Source organism: Phocoena sinus, chromosome 6 (genome assembly GCF_008692025.1).
Source record: "Phocoena sinus isolate mPhoSin1 chromosome 6, mPhoSin1.pri, whole genome shotgun sequence".
Classification (NCBI taxonomy): Eukaryota; Metazoa; Chordata; class Mammalia; order Artiodactyla; family Phocoenidae; genus Phocoena; species Phocoena sinus.
The window spans coordinates 31,946,313-31,967,642 of NC_045768.1; the positions used below are offsets into that span (position 1 = coordinate 31,946,313).

At 38.8% G+C, this 21,330-nt stretch overlaps 1 protein-coding gene across 4 annotated transcripts in view; it reads right to left on the bottom strand.

Moving 5' to 3' along the window:
* Window positions 1-21,330, bottom strand: part of INVS (inversin) — a 139,088-nt gene that overhangs the window by 37,797 nt on the left and 79,961 nt on the right. For all 4 annotated transcript variants that reach the window (XM_032634576.1, XM_032634572.1, XM_032634574.1 and 1 more), the window contains 4 exons: window positions 18,902-19,057; window positions 17,898-18,127; window positions 13,982-14,088; window positions 5,099-5,311 (listed from right to left, as the gene is read on the bottom strand). In XM_032634576.1, the coding sequence (XP_032490467.1) occupies window positions 5,099-5,311; window positions 13,982-14,088; window positions 17,898-18,127; window positions 18,902-19,057 (706 nt within the window). The remainder of the gene's footprint in view (window positions 1-5,098; window positions 5,312-13,981; window positions 14,089-17,897; window positions 18,128-18,901; window positions 19,058-21,330) is intronic.

Below are 21,330 nucleotides of genomic sequence, written 5' to 3' on the forward strand. Positions count from 1 at the left end.
TAAAATCATAAACCTGTCAAATGGTAATTTGCTCATGATAAGTATGGAGGGAGCTGGAAAACCAAATGCACAAATACAAGTGCCAGTGTGTGTTATGAGGATACATGGTACATAAATGTGTTTGCTGCCTGAGTAAGGCAAACAAGTTACAGTGATTGGTCCACTTACAGAGATTGAAGGAGACCTCTGAGAGGCCCTGGTCCAACCCTTCCATTTGACAGAGGGGGAAACTAAGGCCCAGAATGATGAACGACTTAGGTAAGGTCTTAGACCCACTGTAGGAGCAGTTACTGAACACATATTATTAAATGCTTGCTATGTATCAAGGGCTCTAAGGCACTAGAAGTATGGAGGTACATAATATAATCCCTGCTCTCCAGGAATTGACAATCTAGTAGGGAATCAGACCCATACCTCCTGCAGATAGTGAGTTCTAGATGTGATGCATGCTGAAATAGAGATATCTACCTAGAGCTAAGGGATGATATGGGAGACTAATTAAACTAGAAGAGAAAAAAAGGCTACATAGAAATAATGTCAAAATGAGAAAGGAGGGATGTGAGAATAGGTTATTTCAGGCAGATGGGAGGGCACAGCTTTCATAGAATCTTTGACTCTGAAGAGATCTGAGAGACCAGCTCTTCATATACTTTTTAAAATTCCCTATATATTATAATGGAGAGATGACAATTCAGTTTCTGCTGGAACATTTCCAGTGAGAGAAAACTGATTATCTCACCAGGCAGAAAAGGTTTAGCTCTAACCTTTTCAGGTGGTATTGCATTGTATGTAGGGGTCTGTCAGATTCTATCTCTTCATTGTCACTGAATAACAGGCTTAGTAATACTTGGTCTTTGACTTCCTCTCGAGGGAATGAGAAAATGTCACGCATTTTGGGACCTTTGACTTACAGAATGTTAGAGCTGGGAGGAACCTCAGATATCATTTAGTGCGATTTAAAAAAAAATTCTTTCTATGATTCATGAACCCTCTTAGAGAATGTAATAAAAATCCAAAGATCCTCTCCTCCCCCCACCACCAAATGCACATATGCTCATGACACACAAAATACTGCCTACAGTTTCAGGGCACTCATGGAGCCCCAAAGCTTGTCCTGGACTAAGAAATCTTTTCATTTTACTGATGAGAAACTGAGGCTCAGAGAAATGGAATGGTATGGAGTAGAATCATGGAAGTGATTCCCCATGGATCAGACCACTGGATGAGCAGAAGATTCAGACCTATGCGTCAACCCTGAAGAAAGCCATTGACAAACTGAACATGTCTGGGGAGCTGTCTGCAAGGGGATCTACTACAAAGTGAGAAGGAGAGCTGGGGTACGAGTGTGAGTATCACGAGCACCTTCTTTAATTATCTGGCAGTTGGTTTATAGAAAAGGATTTAGACTTTTCTCTTTTGATGCATCTAAGGGTAGCTCAGGATCAAAAGGTAGAAAAGAACTTCTGCCAGACAGAACTGCCCACTAATGAAATGTGCTGCCTGAGAGGCAAAGAACTTGTCACTTGACTTTCTGAGGACACAGCGCAACTTCCCATGCAAGGGACTTTGGCATTACAAGAGTTTGAAGTGGGTGACCCAAACTGGACTTGATTATGTAACTCTAAGAGTCATACTCAGTCTCATGCACTAGTCAGAAGGAAGCTCAGGTCTCCCGAGAGCGTGGTGGTAAGTGAGGAAGTGGTGAAAGTTCAGGATGGCTGAGGCCTCGAGTGTGAGGGGTGGGAGGGTGGAACTAATGGAGAGAAATGAGACTCGGAGATATAAGTGGAAGTCAAATGTTGAAGGGTCTGATGTAGTATCACGGATGGTATTCAAGAATGATGGCCTCTATAGAGCAGTGGGACAGAAGAACTGAAGCAAAGGACATTTCAGAAAGAGGAATTAGCAGAATCAGTGGCAGCAGCACTGGTAGGGAAATCAGGAGGCCAGGGGAGACAGGTTGTGATGAGTTGTAGGTTTCACACAGTGAGCCTGAAGTGACAGTGACAACAGGACATGCAAGGAAATGTCCAATGATCTGACATACTGGCAAGTAACAAGTGGAAATGCCTGGTAGGCAACGGATGATTTGGGATTAGAGTTCCAGGAGCTCAAGACGTGAGAGAGATGAAGGGGTTATCTACAGAGATGAAGTAATTTAAGTTTTCAGAGTAGATATATTTTCAATGAAAAAAGTACAGCATGAATAGAAGTCTGAGGAGTTAGCCTGCAGTGCTGACCTCAGTGTGGAAATGGTAATGATTAAGAAGATGTGAGAAGGGAGAGTTCAGGGACTTAGAGGAGATCTGAGACTAGACAGTGAAATAAAAACCTGGGAAAAAGGGAGCTTCAAGGAATAAGAGTGATCAACATAAACACAGCCTTATTTTCATGTGCATTCAACTCTGTGCTTTGGCAGGGAAACTACAGTAATGTGCGTTTTGGCAACCTCATAGGAGGTGCAGTATGAGTTGTAAAGTGCTTTTAAATGGATTATAGGTATTTCCTAAATAGTATTTTCTAAAAAAAAATGACTTAGAAAATATGACTAAAACTTCTCTCTCTCCCAATTTCTCTACCAGTAAAATAGTAATCCCTTTAACTTTAATCAGTTTCTTCGACATCCTTACTTTAAGGAAGGTGAGTTCTGCCATCGTAACGTGAGAAATAGGGAAAGGTACATTGAGGCAACATGATGTGCCTGGGCCAATGAGGCAGCAGCAGCAAAGACTGAATTTAACATTCTGATTTCTGTTTCTTAAAACCAAATCTAAAACCAAAATTAAACACTGACTCAGATTTTCATAAATAACTTTTGAGAAATAAAATTAATACAACTTAAATCAGTTACTTCTCCATTTAAATATTTCTCTTGGAGATCTATGCTACAATGTCTGTAGGAGGTGATGGTTAGGAAGTGTAAGAAACTTGTTCACTCCCAATAATGAGGACCAATAAAGGAAAGACTGTGACTGAGAAAAAGTACAGGAGATTTTCAGTTTTGGTAATTTCAATGATTATCACAGTAAGCACAGCTACCATTTAAAAGTGTTTTTAAAAATCAATTTCAGAAACTAAGAATTAAGAACGAAGAGGGCCTATCTTTCACAACACTGAAACGAATCAGGATAACAACTAAAAGGGTAGAAGGTGGGGGTTAGACTACAAAGATGTCTCCTAAATCTCCTTGTCGGTTCAAACCCTCTGGGCTTGGAGTTACAAAAGGCCATGCTAGGGAAAAAATACTGCAAACCAGTACTCTTTTTAAGCATGGCATTATTTGAAACCCCTTCCTCCGTACAGCTCTCCTGATAAATGTATTTTCAGTTCCCAGCGTACACTGACTTGGAACTCTTGGCCCCAGGCATACAGCCTCTGGGCAGCATCACTGGAAAAGGAGAGGACAAGGAGGCTTAGGTCACTAACAATGAAGACAGGGGTTTCCACTGAGCTGGAGGGTGCCTAAAATCAGCTAGTCTAATTTGTCATGTTTTATAGAGAAACTGAGGCCCAGAGAGAAATGCTGTGTTCAGTTCATCTTAAGTAAATATCAGATGCTGGATTTGAACCCAGGTCTCCTTTTCACTCAACCACAATCCTTCTATTCCACTGGAAAGGGAGTTCGGGATGGGGGAGAACTCTGGGGCCCCTCTCTCCAGTAACAAAGTGGAATGTGTCTGGATCAATACACTCCTTTTTGGGAACATAGAAAGTCAGCCATGGTGGCTTTGTAGAGCCCCACCTCATATTCAGGTAGATATGGCTTCAAATTCGGAAAGTGGATCCTCACACATTAAACTTGAGTTTATAGACACATCGGTAGTCGGAAATACAATATTCCTTCCCTTGCAGAGAATGTCTACTTGCAACTCAGGATAATTTGTCACATGCATTACCCACTTACAGTTGTCACCCACATGCAGAGAACTTTTATGAGAAGGCTGCAAAAGAGGCACGTAGATGCTTTAGGTTAATGCTGGATTCTTTGGTAAAAGTGAAAAGAGCCTTGTTATGAGAAGAGTGCAAAATAATACTTGCCAAGATATCAACTATTTCAGTAGCTTCAGAGTCGCAGAAAATGATGTGTTCCTGTCAATCTTGTCTTGAAGATTGACAAGATGGTTAGCATTCCAGCTCATAGTGGTATTCAACTTCTTACTAACATAGTTTATCTTGCCTTTTATCATTATTTTTAACTGTTATTTATTACACTTATGCTTTCTCCTTGTGGGCAAGATATGGTAGGATTCAAGAATTGGAAGGACTCAAGATTTGGAAACACTCAAGATACAGCCAGGAAGTCATCCCTCAAGAATCTGCCTGTCATCCGTATCTTTCTCATCAGAGGTTTCGGTATTACACCTGCTAACGCAATACTCTTTTGCTATTTAAAATACCCAAAACAAGTATCAGAGAAAAGGCAAACCAAGGCCTAATCTAGAATCAATTACTTATGACAAAATAATCACAATATATAATAGGCAAAAATGACTATTTTGCATATTATATATCATTATCCAAAAAAGTGTGAGGTCCTCGAAGCAAGTACTATTTTCTCCTTAGGCTCAAGCCAAGAGTTTTATATGTGTAGTAAGAATTCAATCAATATTTCTTGAATAAATTACATTACCTAGTATAGATTTGTTAAGGAATAGGTGGGGGAAAGCAAGTTATTTATGCAAGTTGGTTGCTTCAATCAAATCAAAACTAGACTTAGTCTAGCGAAAGTAGGCTAGATATTGGCATAAGTTTCTTGTGGAAAGGTAGGAAAGGTGAGAGGACAGTTATCCCTTTGTAGCTTACTGCAGGTAGCACCCCCATCCCCCAACTCCTTGCCATGGGTGGGTGATTTGTTCCGGAGTTAGAAGGTCAAGGACTAACCTAGAGGAACAGCCACCAAGTAGAGATTAGGTCGTTATCCTTCCTGTTAGCCTCCTCTGAAGGGCTGGTGAGCAGAAGTGGGAAGGTGACATGGGTACAAGGATCACAGTGATTTCAGATTCCCTCCTGATTCTCTCTCCTGGCCACTCCCACCATGGTGCCCCATTCCACGTTGACTCTGAGTTGTGAGAACACAGTCTCTAGATCTCATACTTACTTGGCAGCAGCATCTTTTCTCAACTGTTCATGCTTCATGAGGAGATTTTTCCGGTCTCGGAAAGCTTTTCTGACCTTGTACCCTTTGTAGACAGCCTGGATTTTGAAGGCAGCGATGTCCTGTATGGCTGCGATGGACAGGGCGCCGTGCTCCAACATGAACTGGATCACTTCATGGCGCTCACCAAGCAAAGCGTAATCAAGGGGAGTGTACCTGAAGCAGGGAGATATTTTTTTTAAGTGTCAGAATGTAGTTCAGGGCACAGTTAAACTGGCAACATTACGCAGCAGAAGGAAAACTCATTCTAAGATGTGGAAAAGTTCCTCAGGCAAAGCTATCTTCTGTACTCCAGGACTGTTCCTTTCTTCTCTGATGCACACAAAACAAGGGTGAAGCTGGGGTCAGGTGCTTTGTGCTGCTGACCACGTCTATTCCTCAGTTTTGCTAACTTGCTCACAAATCAGAACACATGATCACTTTTCTTCTTCCCCATGTTCCAAGTAATTCCTTGCTCCTATCTGAAGAAAGCACTGCAGATAATATTCTGTGAGATTCATAAGTTTGAGCCCATGATCACTGATAGTTAATGCTTATGAAATGAAAACTATACCTCCAAATGGAGAGATTTAGTCTATGATAAAGATGGCCCTTTATATCACCACAGTAAGGATGGGTTATTAAATAGAGTTGGGACAACTGGGCAACCATCTGGAAAAAAAAAGATTCTTACATCACATTTCACTCCAAAATGGATGAAGCAAAGATCTAAATATTAAAAAAAAAAAGAAACCATGAAAGTACTAGAAAAAATCATGGAAGATTTTTTAAAATATTGGAGTGAAAAGTTTTTTCCAAAAAAAGATACAAAAATTCAGAAACCTTAAGATTGATAAATCCAACTACATAAAAATAACAAATATTTATAAGGCAAAAATACCAAACAAAGATAAAAGTTCTTCAAACAGGAAATACTAGTGGCTCCTAACATATAAAAATATATTCAACCTCACTCATTTAAGAGAAATACAAATTAAGACTAATATGAGTGAGCCCTTTAATCTAATGATCAGCTTAGCAAAGATCAGAAAGTTTAATAACACACTCTGCTGGCGAGGGTGGAGGGAGACAGGCTTTCCGTATGCTACCTTAATCTTTGGGGAGACACTGTGGCACGATATACAGGAATTATTCATGATCTGCCCTTGACATAGCCATTTCACTTACATGCGTTCATCCTATAGATATGCTCTCCTGTGTGAAATGCTGTATGTACGATGATATTCATAGAAGCACAGAAACAACCTCAATTCCATCAACAGAGGACTGGTTAAATAAAGTACAGGCCATCCATGTAATAAAGTCATCTGCATAACGCGGCCATTATTGTGGTATATGCATATATAAGGAACAATTTCCAGGATGACTTGTTCAATGAAGGAAAAGAGAAAAAAGTAAGAGACAGAGCAGTGTTATGGTGTGCTCCACTGATATAAAAAGAACACATCCCTGTGTGCTCATCTATGTAAAATATATCTCTAGAAGTTTCCCAAGAAACTGGTGACAGTGATGCCTCTGGGAAGGAAGCTAGTTGCCTCAGAGATAGGGGTAAGTGGGACACTTAGTTTTACTAAATGCCCTTAAATTTTGTACAATGTGCATACCTTTTTGATAAATATATTATTTAGAAAAGATGGGTATTAGTGTCATATAGTTTTGTATTTGAATCTCAACTGACTACTTTCTAGATGTGTGATTTTAGGAAGATTTCCTTAAAAAATATATCTTCTCTTGGGACTTCTCTGGTGGTGCAGTGGTTAAGAATCTGTCTGTCAACGCAGGGGACATGGATTCGAGCCCTGGTCTGGGAAGGCCCCACATGCTGCAGAGCAGCTAAGCCCATGCGCCACAACTACTGAGCCCGTGCTCTAGAGCCCACGAGCCACAACTACTGAGCTCGCGTGCCACAACTACTGAAGCCCGTGCACCTAGAGCCCATGCTTCGCAACAAGAAAAGCCACTGCAATGAGAAGCCCGCTTACTGCATCAAAGAGTAGCCCCTGATCACTGCAACTAGAGAAAGCCCACGTGCAGCAATGAAGACCCAATGCAGCAAAAAAAGAAAAAAACAAAATCTTCTCTACTTTTGGAAATATAAACCAAATTGGATAAATACACAGAAGAAAATAAGTCATCTATACTCCCACACTCAGAATTAGCCACTGTTAACATCTTTGCAAGTATGCTTTCCTTTTTTAAAGAAAAATGATTACTTTGTAAAAATGACACATAGTTTAAGAATTCAAACAATGCAGAAAGTACAAAACTTTGAAGTAAACACCCCCAATTCTACCATCCAACAATGGTAATGATGGTTGTCACTTCCTAACCAACTTACTTGGTGCTTCTAAGCCCCGCTTTTCCTAATCACAGACTTGGCATGAAGAGAGAATGAAATAATCAATGTGAGGAAGATAGCAGTGTGCCTGGCAAGAAGGAAGCAGTTCATAAAAGTCAGCTGTGATTGTTGATATTACAGGACATACACTGCAGCACAGTTGGTGATAGCACAGTCACTTATCATGAATATTATTTGCATAGGACTGAAACCAGAACTTATGACTACTGAAAAACCACCTGATCGGATCCCTCTGTGTGACTGTTGCTGAGTTAGTGGGTCAGAGGTGTTGGGAGGAAATAATCAGTTGATTGATGAGGTGGAAAAATGATGATTATATGGGTGCATGATTAGACACAGAAAATCATCCAATGGTTATAGAAAAGAAACTTGCTCTTCAAAACTCACCTAACAGTCACAGTAAGATATAAAAGGAAGAGGTTTTCAGTAAAAGCAAAGGGTGATTTGATCACTTTAGTAAGGAAACCATAAGATCAGAAGGAAGTCCTAAATGCTAAAATTAAGGAACCCCCATTTTAGGGGGTTGATCTGCCACTACTGTTCAGAAACCAGAAGGCCATAAAGTAGAGGTGCCTATATAAACTTTAAAACATTATTTATATGTAAATAGCATTTTGTAAATTCAGAAGAACTTTCACAAATTTTACTATATATTCTATTAATAAAATGCCTTTCAGGGGCTTCCCTGGTGGCGGCGGTGGATAAGAATCTGCCTGCTAATGCAGGGGACACAGGTACGATCCCTGGTCTGGGAAGATCCCACATGCCGCGGAGCAACTAAGCCTGTGCGCCACAACTAGTGAGCCTGTGCGCCACAACTACTGAAGCCCGCGTGCCTACAGCCCATGCTCCGCAACAAGAGAAGACACCGCAGTGAGAAGCCCACTCACCGTAATGAAGAGTAGCCCCCGCTCGCTGCAACTAGAGAAAGCCAGCGTGCGGCAACAAAGACCCCACACAGCCAAAAAAAAATGCCAAAAAAAAAATGCCTTTCATGACTGTACTTTCCCCAACAGAAAAAATCATCAGAGTCATAGTACCACACAAGAGTAGAGCTGAACTGAATTTTAGAGGTTTAGTTTAACACCTTCATTTCATAAATGAATAAACAGACTCAGAAAGATTAAGCAACTTACTGAAGGTCAAGTTACTAGTTACCTGCAAAATCTAGATGAGGACTAAAATCATATGACTCCCTGTACAGTAATCCTTCCATAATTCATCTATCAATTATTGAATATATATGTCTCCTATAGAATGAAACTGCTTCTAAATCAAAATGCAAATAACATATGTATTTTTAGTAAGCTTGATCATTTTTTCTATAATTATTAATATATAGTGTCTTTCACATAGTATACAAACAGTATTATCAAAATATGGCTTATGAAAATGAGGCCCAAATTATGCATTTACTTACAAATATGACAAAAAGAAATGACATGGGCATAATATACCCTTAAGAATGCTGAACTGGAAGTCAGCAGACCCCTGGGCATTCTCTTCACTTCTCTGAGCTTCTATTTCCTCATCTGTAAAAGGTGAAAGGAAGGGGAGAAGAAGAACTAGATCTCTCAGGCTGCTTGTGGATAGAAAGTTGCATTTCAAATATGTTAAATTATTTTTATTACAAAAAATTATATTTTTATTATGAGAAAATTCAAGCATAAATAAAAGAGAATAGCATAATAATGCTTTATATTCTCATTACCCAAATTTAATAATTAGCAAAACTTTTGCCGTATTTGATTCATCTATCCCCTTCCTTTTTATTTTTGCTCAAGTATTTTAAAGCAAATTCCAGGGGAATTCCCTGGCGGACATGGCGGTTTCACTGCCAGATCCTGCAAGCCGAGCAGCGGCACGGCAAATAAATAAATAAACAAACAAACAAACAAATAAAGCAAATCCCAGAGCTCCTATCATTTAATCTCTCTGCATTTTAGATTCACCTATAAATAATGTGAACATAACCACAATGTCCTTGTATTAACAAAATTAACAGGAATTCCTTAGTAAGATCTAATGCCCACTCTAAATACATGTTCTCCTGATTTTCTCAAAAACGTCTTTTTTTTTTTAACAATTGGTTTATTCAAATTACAATTCTCAGTCAATTTTTGATTCAGGGAGACACAATCCAAATATCTAGCAAGGTTTAAGATTGACATCTATACCTAGTGTTTAAGCAACTGACCATATTGTGATTATTACTATTGAATTTTTCTTCATCCCAAACTCAATTTAGAAACATTCTAGTGCTGTGAATACTCCCATCTATGTCAGAGTATGGCTGTCAGATAGTTACTGACTGAAAATCAGCAGTGGTTGGCAAAAATTATGTCTATATAGTGCACATCAAGTGGTTTGTGTCAATGCACGTGAAGTAAAAATTAGCACTACATTGATGGTAACCAGTCAAGAAACAATGTAGATAAAGACAAGCGACAAGATTCAACTGGACTTGCCATGTGGGAATGGTCTGATGGAATAAGTAGAATGCCTAAACTGGAATGTCAATAAATATAAAAGGCAGTGCCAAGTCCCGACATTTGTACATCAAGGTGCATGGCTGATGAAACATTAAAGGAGATTGGGATATTGCCATTGTCTCTTTTTACCTGTAGACTGGCAAGTACACTTAGGAGGCTCTTTCCTTTGGTCTTTTGGTCTGTAATTAACATATGCTTACTCCAGCAGGCAGTAAGCACCTTAATTTACATGCTTACTTAGGTCTGAAATTCAAGGGTTAGCATATAAATGGAAATTGAATTACAAAATATTACGTTTTTTTATTGTTTCCTAAAAAAATAGCAGTCAGGCAGTAAACACTGTTATAGAATACATCCTTATCTTTCCCTTTTGTTTTTTCAGGGTTTCAAAGGGAGAAACCTTCAGCACCCTCACATATCTGTTTTTGTTTTTGTTTTTTTTAGTTTTTAAAGAAATCTCCATACAGTTCTCCATAGTGGCTGCACCAATTTACATTCCCACCAACAGTGAAGGAGGGTTCCCTTTTCTCCACACCCTCTCCAGCATTTATTAACTTTTTAATGATGGCCATTCTGACCAGCGTGAGGTTATACCTCATTGTAGTTTTGATTTGCATTTCTCTGATAATTAGCGATGTTGAGCATCTTTTTTTTTTTTTCTCCCCCTGGTACGCGGGCCTGTCACTGCTGTGGCCTCTCTCATTGCGGAGCACAGGCTCCGGACGCGCAGGCTCAGCGGCCATGGCTCACGGGCCCAGCCGCTCTGCGGCATGTGGGATCTTCCCAGACCGGGGCACGAACCCGTGTCCCCCGCATCGTCAGGCGGACTCTCAACCACTGCGCCACCAGGGAAGCCCCACATATCTGTTTTAATGTCAAAACATCAGCCTTGAGGACTTCACTTGGCTTTCCAGTTTCCTTAAGTGTTCAAATACCTAAATCTTCAAGTCTTTTTTTGTTTTGCAATTGTCAGTTGACTATAATAGAGACAGTGAGTTCTTTATATAATCGTTACCAAGTCCAAGCTTGCTCTGCTCACCGCACGACAGGCCAATGAATCGGAGACGAGGTGTTGAGGCAAGGAATACTTTATTTGGAAGGCCGGCAGGCCAAGATGGCAGACTAGTGTCTCTGAAAAACCATCTTATCTGGGTCTGGATGCCAGTTTCTTTTACAGAATCAGAGAGGAAGAGGCAGTGAGGAAGTAAAATAAAAGGGCAACCAGTCTTGCAAAACATCTGGAATGGCCAGCCTCGGTGAGGGGAGGTGTTGGTTTCCTTTTTCTTGCAGCCATTCACAGGTGGGCCACGTTCCCTGAGGCAGGCCATTATGTATGATTATAGTAACAAAAGGAACGAAAAGCAAAGGTTAAAGTCAAAGAAACAGATCCAATGTGGAGTCCGATTTAGCTCTTCCCTGTTACTTATCACTCCCAAAGTAAGGCACTCTAATCTGCTTTATCTAAGTCTGCACATGGTCTAAGAATTCCACATAAGTTTCTAAGGCTGGTATGAGGCAGGGTGATGCTCCTAGGAGCCTGAAAACACCGATTTGACAACTCAACAGTTATTTACTGAGCATCTACTTCATGAAAGGCACTATGAGCAATACAGAGATGACCATGATCTTCAGGAGCTCTCCATTAATAGGGAAGACAGATTACATACAATCATAATATAATGTGAAATGTGCCAAGTGCTGTAAAGATTCACAGTGTAGGGAGAACACAGTTTGGGACACATGACTGTGGGGCGGAACAATCTTCTTAGATGAGACTGCATTTGAACAGGGGAATGACATGATTAACAATCAGCGATATGATTTAGAAAGGCTACTTTGGAAGGTGACGAATTGAAGGAGGGAAAGATCAAAGGAAGGAGAACAAGTAAGGCATTGCGAAAATCCCAGAAAGAGTCAAAGAGGGCAAGATCTAGACAATGGTGCTGGTAATGAAGTGGAGATGACAGTGTGAACCAAGGAGGGGTGCTGAGTTTGAAATAGAGATTGAGAACTTACCAGCACCCAAGTGAGTGCGGAAGCCTCGGTGGTTGGTCAGGTCCCCAAAGGAGATAGGCTGAGAGAAGAGATCCAGTCCTTGAAGACTGTTTATATTTAAAAAATAAAAAATGGAACAGAAGCCAAAGAAATGGAGAAGGCGCATGATTAGAAGAGAACTGGGGGACTTCCCTGGTCGTGCAGTGGTTAAGAATCCACCTGCCAATGCAGGGGACACAGGTTCAAGCCCTGGTCCGGGAAGATCCCACATGCTGTGGAGCAACTAAGCCCGTGCGCCACAACTACTGAGCCTGCTCTCTAAAGCCTGAGAGCTACAACTACTGAGCCCGTGTGCCACAACTACTGAAGCCCCTGTGCTGTGGGGCCCACGTGCTGCAACTACTGAAGCCCACGCACCTAGAGCCCGTGCTCTGCAACAAGAGAAGCCACTGCAATGAGAAGCCCGCACACCGCAACGAAGAGTAGCCCCCATTCGCCACAACTAGAGAAAAGCCCACGCACAGCAACGAAGACCCAAAGCAGCCAAAAATAAATAAATAAATAAATAAATAAATAATAATAAAAGAAGAGAACTGGGGAAATTCCCGGGCGTTCCAGTGATTAGGACTCTGTGATTCTACTGCAGGGTTTGATCCCTGGTTGGGGATCCCGCAAACTGCGAGGCACGGCCAAAATAAATAAATAAAATAGAAGAAAATATACTGTCACAGAAGCTTAGAGAAGATATAGGCTCAATAAGGTAAAGAAGAGGAGGCAATAGAAAGGAGATAAAGAAAGGCCAATGAGGGTGGGCAGGGAAGACATCATGAAGACATGTGATTTATCAACTAGGAATTTGTCAGTGACCATTCAGACACAGATTTCAGTCTAAATGTGATGATAAAGAAATGCAGGCAGGGAAGACAGTGTGAGAGAAGGCAAAGAAGACAAACTTCAGAAGAAAGAGAACTGGAGAATAACAGATGGAGGTATAACTAATGGGGAAAGGTTCTGAAAGAAGTGGGAAAGATGAAGGCCCCATGTTTCCTCCAAGACAGCAGGCCTAGAGAAACCCTCTTTCCTACAGAGTCTCCCATCTCCTGACAGAAAGAGCTGGTGGTGACCAAGAGTGTGGGGACGGTGTCACTGCAGGGCCATTTTAGTGACAGCATCCACGAACAATGAAAACTAAAGCACAGACCTGGGCTGGGGGGACTCAGGTATGGAAATCTGATTACCATCTTATTCGTTACCTACAAGTTACTAGAATCTTCCTAGACCCAAGACCATCAAGAATCTCTCTTGCTTAGACTTCACACTATGTCTAGTCCTTTTTATTGGGCCTGGGGTCTTGGATAACAACTCCAGCCTAAATCTGTGGATCTCATATTATTCAAGGAATCTGTATTTAAATTAAAATCCCAAACTTTCATCTTAGTTTCTCCTTATTTTTTCATGCTGCATGGTGGCACCTCTGTCCACTAACTGATAATATCCTCTTCATCAAGAGAAACTTCTTGAATATATAACACATTCCACTAGCCTAACCGAATTTGTAGTCCTGGTGAGTCAGGACTCCCCTGACTTGATGCTACCAGCCAAAAGCCAGAAGCCCTAATTTCTTCATCTGGAAAATGTGAGCTTGCCCTAGGCAATATCTAAAGTTCTGAGTAGCTTTAAAATCCCATGATTCTAGAACATATGTATATGTATAACTGATTCACTTTGTTATAAAGCAGAAACTAACACACCATTGTAAAGCAATTATACTCCAATAAAGATGTTAAAAAAAAAATCCCATGATTCTAAATCAACACTGCATAGAACTTTTGTTCTTTTCTTCTGGTTCAGGATTTTTTAGTGTAGTGTTTCCTTATGAATATACTTATTTCTGAACCAATATCTAAACTTGAGATTTAAAAAATATGGCAGAAAGGATGTGAGATGAACAACAATATATTCCTTTTATCAATGGCTTACCTCTCTTCATTGTTTTCCATCTGATTAGGGAAAGCAGCAAAGTCTAGTAGTAATTTAATGGCATCAAGGTATCCATTGTTACAAGACCAGTGCAAAGCTGTCCTTCCCTACAAGCATAAAGAAAAATCAAGCACATCTGGTGTTGGTATTTTTGGACACATAGTTATTTATGATGACTCAAATATATAAACACTTCTCTCAAACTGCTTAATTACAAAAAGAGAAAATATTAAGTATACAGTGGAGAAAATGGACTGTATCTTAACCAAATGATCAAAATTAATACTATGTTAAGAGGCAACAAATGTCTCCAGAAGTGATACCCTGAGAATTCAATATCACTTATGCAATATTCCAACCCAAAATGTAAAACTTGAATCTAATTATGATGAATCATTAGGCAAACTCAAATTGAGTGAAATTCTATAAACTAAATGGCCTGTATTCTTAAAACATTTCAATGTCATGAAAGATAAAAAAGGCTTGAAGCATTGCTAGAGATAAAAAGGAATACTTCATAGTGTTAAAGGCGTCAAAGAGGAAGATATCACAATCCTAAATCTGTATGCACATAATAGCACAGCTTCTAAATATACAGGATTAAAATTGACAAAATTGAAAGGGGAGATAGTCATATCCATAATCACAGTGGGAGATTTTTAACCCATCTTTACAATAGTTGATAGAACAAATAGATAAAAAAGCAGTAAAGATATAGAAGGCATGAACAATACAATGTAAAATTTGAACTAAGTGATATGTATATAAAACATTGCATCGAACAACGACAAAATTAGTACCCTTTTCAAGTATACATAGAACATTTACCAAAATCAACCAAGTGTGGGGATATGAAGAAAGCCTCAAAAGCTTTTGAAAGATTAAAATAGTTCAGAGTATGTTATTTAACTACAGTAAAATTTAAGCTACAAATCAGTGCGGTAGGTAGAATAAGGAACTCCCTTGCAAAGATGTCTACATCCTAATCTCTGGAATCTGTAACTATGTCATATTAAATGGAAAGGGGGAATTAAGGTTGTAGATGGAATTAAGGTTACTAATCAGCTCACTCTGAGTTGGGGAGATTATCCTGGATTATCCAGGTGGGCCCAATATAACCACAAGTGTCCTTATAAGTAAGTGATAGACAGAGGCAGAAGGTGAATGCCAGAGTGATGTAGCGTGAGCGAGACTCAGCCAGTCACTGCTTGCTGTGAAGAATGCAGCCACAAGCCACAGAATGTGGGCAGCATCTAGAAGTTGGAAAAGTCAAGGAAGCAGATTCTCTCCTAGAGCCTCCAAAGAGAATGAAGTCCTGCCAACACCTTGGCTTTTAGGACATTTTGGACTCAGACTTCCAGAACAGTAAGATAATAAATTTGTGTTGTTCTAAGACACTAAGTTTCTGGTAATTTTTTATAGCAGCAATAGGAAACCAATATAATCAAAAATAAAAAGATAATGAGAAAACGCCCAACTGCCTGGAAATTAAATAATACACTTCTAAATAATCTATGGGTCAAATAATAAATCAAAATGGAAATCAGACAGTGTTTGAATTGAATGATAGTGATCGTACAAATTATCCAAATTTGTAAGATGGAGCTAAAGCACGCTTAGAATAAGAAACATGCTTAAATACATATACTGAAAAAAAATATTGAAAAAAATCAATGATTTAAACTTTCATCAAAAGAATCTTTTAAAAAATATTAAATTAAATCTGATGGAAGCTGATGGCAGGAAATAATAAAGATAAGAGTAAATACCAATGAAATAGTGAAAAACTTAAAATATAGAAAATTAAAAAAGACTGGAGTCCTTTGAAGAGATGAATAAGCAAGACTGAAATTTTTTAAAAAAGGAAAAGAGACAACATGTATTACCAATGTATGGAATGAATAAGAGGAAATCATTACAGGTCTTACAGACATAAAATAGAAAACAGAATGTATGATGAACTTTATGTGAATACATTAGACATTTTTAATAAAATGGGTAAATTTCTCAAAAAAAATGTAACTTACCAAAGCTGAATGGAAAATGATTAGAAAATCTGAATTGTCTTTTTAATTATTAATGAAGCTGAATCAGTTATTAACAACCTTTGCACAAAGAAAACCCCTAGACCAGATGACTTCAGCAGGGAATTCTTCCAAACATTTAAAGAAGAATTTAACACAATCTTACACAAATTCTTTAGGAGAATAAGAAAAGAGGGACTACTCCCTAACTCTTTTCATAAGGTCAATGTAACCTTGCTACCAAAACCTGACAATGTAAGAAAGGAAAATTATAGGTCAATCTCTCTCATGAACATAAATGCAAAAATATTAGTAAACAAAAATCCATTAATACATATATTTCAAAAATATATCATAAGTAGGACAATGTAATCAATGTAATTCACCACATTAATAGCAAAGAATAGAAAAAATAACATAATCATGTTGATAGATGCAGATACAGTATCTGATGAAAATTAAACAGCTAATTGTGATTTAGAAGAACTCTTAGCAACCAAAAATATAAGAGAATCTCTAGCAAACATCATATTCAATGGTGAAATATTTAAAGCTTCCCCTGAGAAGCCAGAATGACTTAAGGATGTCAGCTATCACCAGTTCTATTGCATTGGTGGTCCTAGCTAGTTCAATAAGGCAAGACAAAGAAATGAAAGTCATAAAAATTGGAAAGAAAGAAATAAAAATGTTATTGTTCACAGACAGCATGATTGTTTATTTGGATAGTCCAAAACAATACACATGAAAACTAACAGAAGTGGGAAGTAGTTTATATAAGTAATATACTACTTATGTATGAACTTGTAAAAAAAAATGTAAAAGGTACAACAAAGTATAAAAGATGCATTTCTAATAACATTGGTATAGGGACCATATTTTACACATTTTTCATTATGTTACTGTCACATATTGTAACAATCTTGATAAATACTTATTCAATGAATTAATAGGGAATACATTTTCTGACTTGGAAAACATAATATGCTAGTGTTTTTAAAGAGTTAAAGTAAGTAAACTAGCAAAATATGTCAATATTGGCTAAACTGAGAGAAATCAATACACTGCTACATAGCTGAGGGAAGCATAGATTAACCTGTGTGTTTTAATAATTGGTGTGAAAGTATATATCAGAGCCTAGTCACATTCATATACCATTCATTACTTTGATTCAAAAATCTCACTTACATGAAATTATTCTAAGAGAATAACCCAAAAGGAAAAAGTTAAATGCACAAAGATGATTAATGCAACATGTTCTATAAATAATGAAAAAGTATCCAGCAATAGGAAGTTACTGATTTAATTCTAAAGTCTAGGTTACAGGCATAGCTTGGACCTGGCTCCCCCCCAATACTCCCACTACTGTTGTCACCTTAGGGTAATTATTTAAGCTCCATGAGCTTCAATTTCCTCCTCTGTAAAACAAGGATGATAATAGTAACTACTTTATAGACTTGCTGTGAAGAGTGAATGAGTTATTTTACAGAAAGCTCTCAGAACTTTGGAATATTAAGCATCCATGATTATGAAAAAAATTATATACCAATTGAAAAAGTACTGGTGATAATTCTGAGGGAGCAAAACAAAATGTGGTTTGTAAAATCATATGATATATATATTTATATACCTATAATCATATGCCATATATATATATTTTATAAAAGTTATCAAACCGTTCCCGTTCTATATGATGACTTTGTTAAATTATATATGCATATATATAGGCAAGGAGTAGAAGAGAACATAGACAAATACAAATCACTTTTAATGAACAGATTTGTGAGTGATCTCTTCACTTGGTAAATTGTTGTCTTCCTTAATTTTAGTTAACAAAGAGGCAATGCTCCAAACACTTTGGAGCAGACAATATAAAAAAGACGTAGAATTTCTACCTCTTTGTCTTGAATGTTAGGGTCTGCGTTATTTTCCATGAGCACGGCCATGCAGTTGATATATCCCCCATATGCAGCGCACTGCAGTGGGGTTCTTCCTGCATAATCCTGCACATTTGGGTTGATCTTATTTTCTATCAATATCTGGCAGACATCAGCATTTCCTCCCAGCGCTGCCCAGTGTAGAAGAGAATGTCCATCTTGGTCGACTAGATCTACCCTTGCTCCACCTGAAAAAGCAAAAATATAATGAAAATGTCTAATACAGAGAGCATTTATCAAAAAGAAGTTTAAAAAATATAACAACAGTCCTTTAAACGCTTTACTCTCAGCAAAAAGCTTTCATGTATATCATCTACTTCAGATTTTTACAATAAGCCTGTGAGCTGGTCAGGGTAGGACTCCTTCCCCTTTTACATAAAGTGAAACTGAGGATCAGGCAGGTGCAGTGACTTTTCGCAAATCAAACAGCTACTAACAGGTGGAGCTAGCAGTGAACCTTGAGTTTCCTGATGCCAGGCTCTTCCCTCCATCCTTCTACCCAGGCAGCTCTCTGCCATGTAAAGCTATATTTCAAAGGCGAATGGAGGAACTTCCCCGGTGGCACAGTGGTTGAGAATCCGCCTGCCAACGTAGGGGACTCGGGTTCGAGCCCTGGTCTGGGAAGAACCCACATGCCATGGAGCAACTAAGCCCGTGCGCCACAACTACTAAGCCTGCGCTCTAGAGCCCGTGAGCCACAACTACTGAAGCCTGTGCGCCTAGAGCCTGTGCTCCGCAACAAGAGAAGCCACCGCAATGAGAAGCCCGCACACTGCAACGAAGAGTAGCCCACTCGCCGCAACTAGAGAAAGCCCGCATGCAGCAATGAAGACCCAACGCAGCCAAAAATAAGTAAGTAAGTAAATAAATTAATTAAATAAATCTATTAAAAAATAAGGTGAATGCAAGAAATCCTACCTTTTGAGAGTGACTTGTTAGCAGCACTCTTAATAACTACTAACCTTTGATGAGTGTCTGAATCACATCTTTGTGTCCCATCTCACAGGCTCGGAAAAGTGGAGTATGTTTCATGACATCAGTAGCATCTACTTGAGCATTATTTTCCAATAATAACTTCACGGTGCTGACATGGCCAGAAAGGGCAGCAGCATGTAAAGCTAAAAAGGGAGCGAAAGAAAGTGAAGAGCTTCCAAATAACAGCTTTACCTTTTTATTATACTAACTATGTGTCTTCTTCACTTTTGATTTTCTCATCATTTTGGCTAAATGCAATTTAATCTTCAGGATTCTCTATTTTTTAACTTTAACAGATTTCTATCTTCCTTTCTATTCATATGTATTACTCACACTTTTCCCCTTTTCTTCTACCTTTCTCATCTCACTGTTTTCTTCCTTTCCATCCTGTTGTTCTGAAATGGTCTCCTCAGTTACTAGTTTATTATCTTTTCCTCTTTCTAAGAGAGTAAGAGAACCAAAAAATGACAAAGAGAAATGATTTAAATGATGCAGGCAATTCTGCCCACAAACACACTCAATTAGTATATGTCCCTGAGGGGTTGTGTGACGGGACCGTCAATCTACTGTTCCTTCAGTTGGTTACCTGTGCTATTCCTGCAGTTGGTCTGTGTACCCACATGGTACTGAGAGTATGTGTATCTTACTGCACTGAGTGCATTTTTCATACAACATGACTCCAAATGCAAGTCAGCTATTTCCTCAGGGCGCAATTTCAAAAACAGCAATTCATTTCAAGATTGGAGAAAAAAGTGAGATGGAATGTAGTCTCCTCTCTGGTAAGGGGTTTGAAAGAGTAATTTTGACTATGTGTGAGTTTCACATTACGTTGATCCCTGCCTACATTATTCCACTCTAGTGCTTATGTCATCACTCTTTAGATTACTCTTGAAATTCTATTTAATTCATCACTCTAAATTCTGAATTTTTCAGGATAACTGTCTAGAGGCCTGGGTCAATTCTTTCTAAGGGTTATGGCTCTATACTGTCTAGGATAATGTTTCTTTCATAAAGTGTGATCCATGGACCAAACCTGGGATGCCTATGAAATGCAGATTCCTGGGGATTTGTTGAGAAGCTATTGCAGACTGGGTACTAATATAATGCTGGGAATTCAGCAGGGAACAAGATAGCTAAGGTTATATTCTCATAGAGGAAGCAAAACAAAACAAGAACACCGAAGTAATAACATTTAAGTATTAGATGGTGATGGATGGTATAATTAAAGAAGTAAAAAGTATTTTGATATATAGAGTGACTGGGGGATTACTTTTGATTTGTGGTCAGGGAAAGCCTTGCTAAGGTGCTGACATTTATGTTCAGAGTAAATCATAAAAAAGAGACAGCAAAGCAGAGATCTCAAGGGAGAGTAGTCTGGGCAAAGAGAACAATGAGTACAGGGGTAGGAATGAATCTATGTGTTTAAGGAAGGCAAAGAAGCTGCAGCACAATGAGTGAGAATGAGGTAAGTCAGAAAGGTAGAAAAGGCCAGATCATAAATGGCCATACAGGTCAGAGTGATGGAAGACACTGAAGGGCTTTACGTAGGTGAGTGATATTCGATTTATGCTTTCAACAGATCACTCTAGCTGTTTTGAGAATGCATTATAGTAAATTAGAGTGTAAGCAGGGAGACCAGTTAACACTAGCGCAGTTGACTGGGTGAAAACAGTGGTGGCTTGAACTAGGGTGACAGGAATGGAGATGGAGAGAAGCAGAAAGATTTAGATTATATTTTGGAGGTGGAGTCAACAGGACTTCTTGACAGGATCTGACGTAGGATCTCTATATAGTCTGGGAACACCCCTAGTAATTCTCATGCATACTTGAGTTTGAAAAGCCTGACCTAAATGGCTGAATGTTAGTTTGGCCTAGACAAGATTCAGCTGGGTGTGAGAGACTTCAAAAATCTGAAGTGTGTCATATGGAAGACAACGCAGAGTGGAACATTCAGTTTGACAAATTTTGGCTCAGTATAAGGAAGTGCACCCTGATAGAGTGAGATTAAGATGGAAGTAATGGGTTCTCTGTATTGGAGCTGTTCAACCAGAGGCTGAAAGACACTGGGGAGATGTCTATGGTGAAAAACACTGGTGAGAATGTTATAAGGCAAATTAAGGCATGATATATCTGTGAGAGTTCTATGATTTTCACATTTAAGAGCATAAGAATGCTTTTTTTTTTCTCCCAGATGAAATTTTATACAACATCCAACATATAAAATAGTTAAGAGTTGAGTGGTTCTGACTAAAGTAGGGGTAGAGGGTTACTCACTTAAGCATTTATCCCTCAGCAACATTTCAGGTACCTCTATAGGAACGTGTTGTTTTGAAGAACATGGTTTGGAAAACCCTGGACTAGATTTAATTTTAAGGTACTTTTAAATTCTGAAATTCTACAATTATGTAATGTGGCT